This window comes from Babylonia areolata, chromosome 2 (assembly GCF_041734735.1).
Source record: "Babylonia areolata isolate BAREFJ2019XMU chromosome 2, ASM4173473v1, whole genome shotgun sequence".
NCBI lineage: Eukaryota > Metazoa > Mollusca > Gastropoda > Neogastropoda > Buccinidae > Babylonia > Babylonia areolata.
Window position 1 is genome coordinate 18,221,771 of NC_134877.1, and position 509 is coordinate 18,222,279.

Genomic DNA, 509 nt, shown 5'->3' on the forward strand with positions numbered 1-509 from the left:
ATGCCGATCACCACCCCACCAAAGGCAGACAACACAACCCTGCGTCCGCAAAACCTCCGCGGCGGCGGCCCGTTCCCTCCTCGGAGCCAGATGCTGAGGATGGTGGAGGCTCAAAATGCTGAATGAATGAATGAATGAATGAAAGAACAAACGAACTGGATTCGGGACTGTAGCACGCAAAAAAAAAAAAAAAAAAAAGTCCGCACTTGGGTTGTGTGTTTTCACAGCGCCTTTCAACACGCAAACACACAGAAATAGAAACAATAAGAAACAATCATATGCCTTTCACAACAAACCGCACACACACACACACACACACACAAAACAAAACAAAAAAATAAAAATAAAAATAAAAACCAGCAACAAACACACACTTGCAACTGATTTTTTTCTTTTAGTGCATGACTTTGTCTAACATTAGAAGTTGTATATCAAAACTACTTTTTTGTGAGTGAGAGAAGACGTTTTTCTAGAGTTCCTTTCTTTTTCTCTTTCCCCCCATTGTTTCT

The 509-nt window shown here is 40.9% G+C and overlaps 1 protein-coding gene across 1 annotated transcript in view; it reads left to right on the forward strand.

The window, feature by feature from the left end:
* The window catches only part of LOC143279329 (sialin-like), a 21,145-nt gene extending 20,967 nt beyond the window's left edge, over window positions 1–178 (forward strand). The window contains exon 10 of the mRNA XM_076583346.1: window positions 1–178. This exon is cut by the window's left edge and continues 637 nt beyond it. Coding sequence (XP_076439461.1) covers window positions 1–122 — 122 coding nt within the window. The 3' untranslated portion in view covers window positions 123–178.
* Window positions 179–509: the final 331 nt, after the last annotated feature.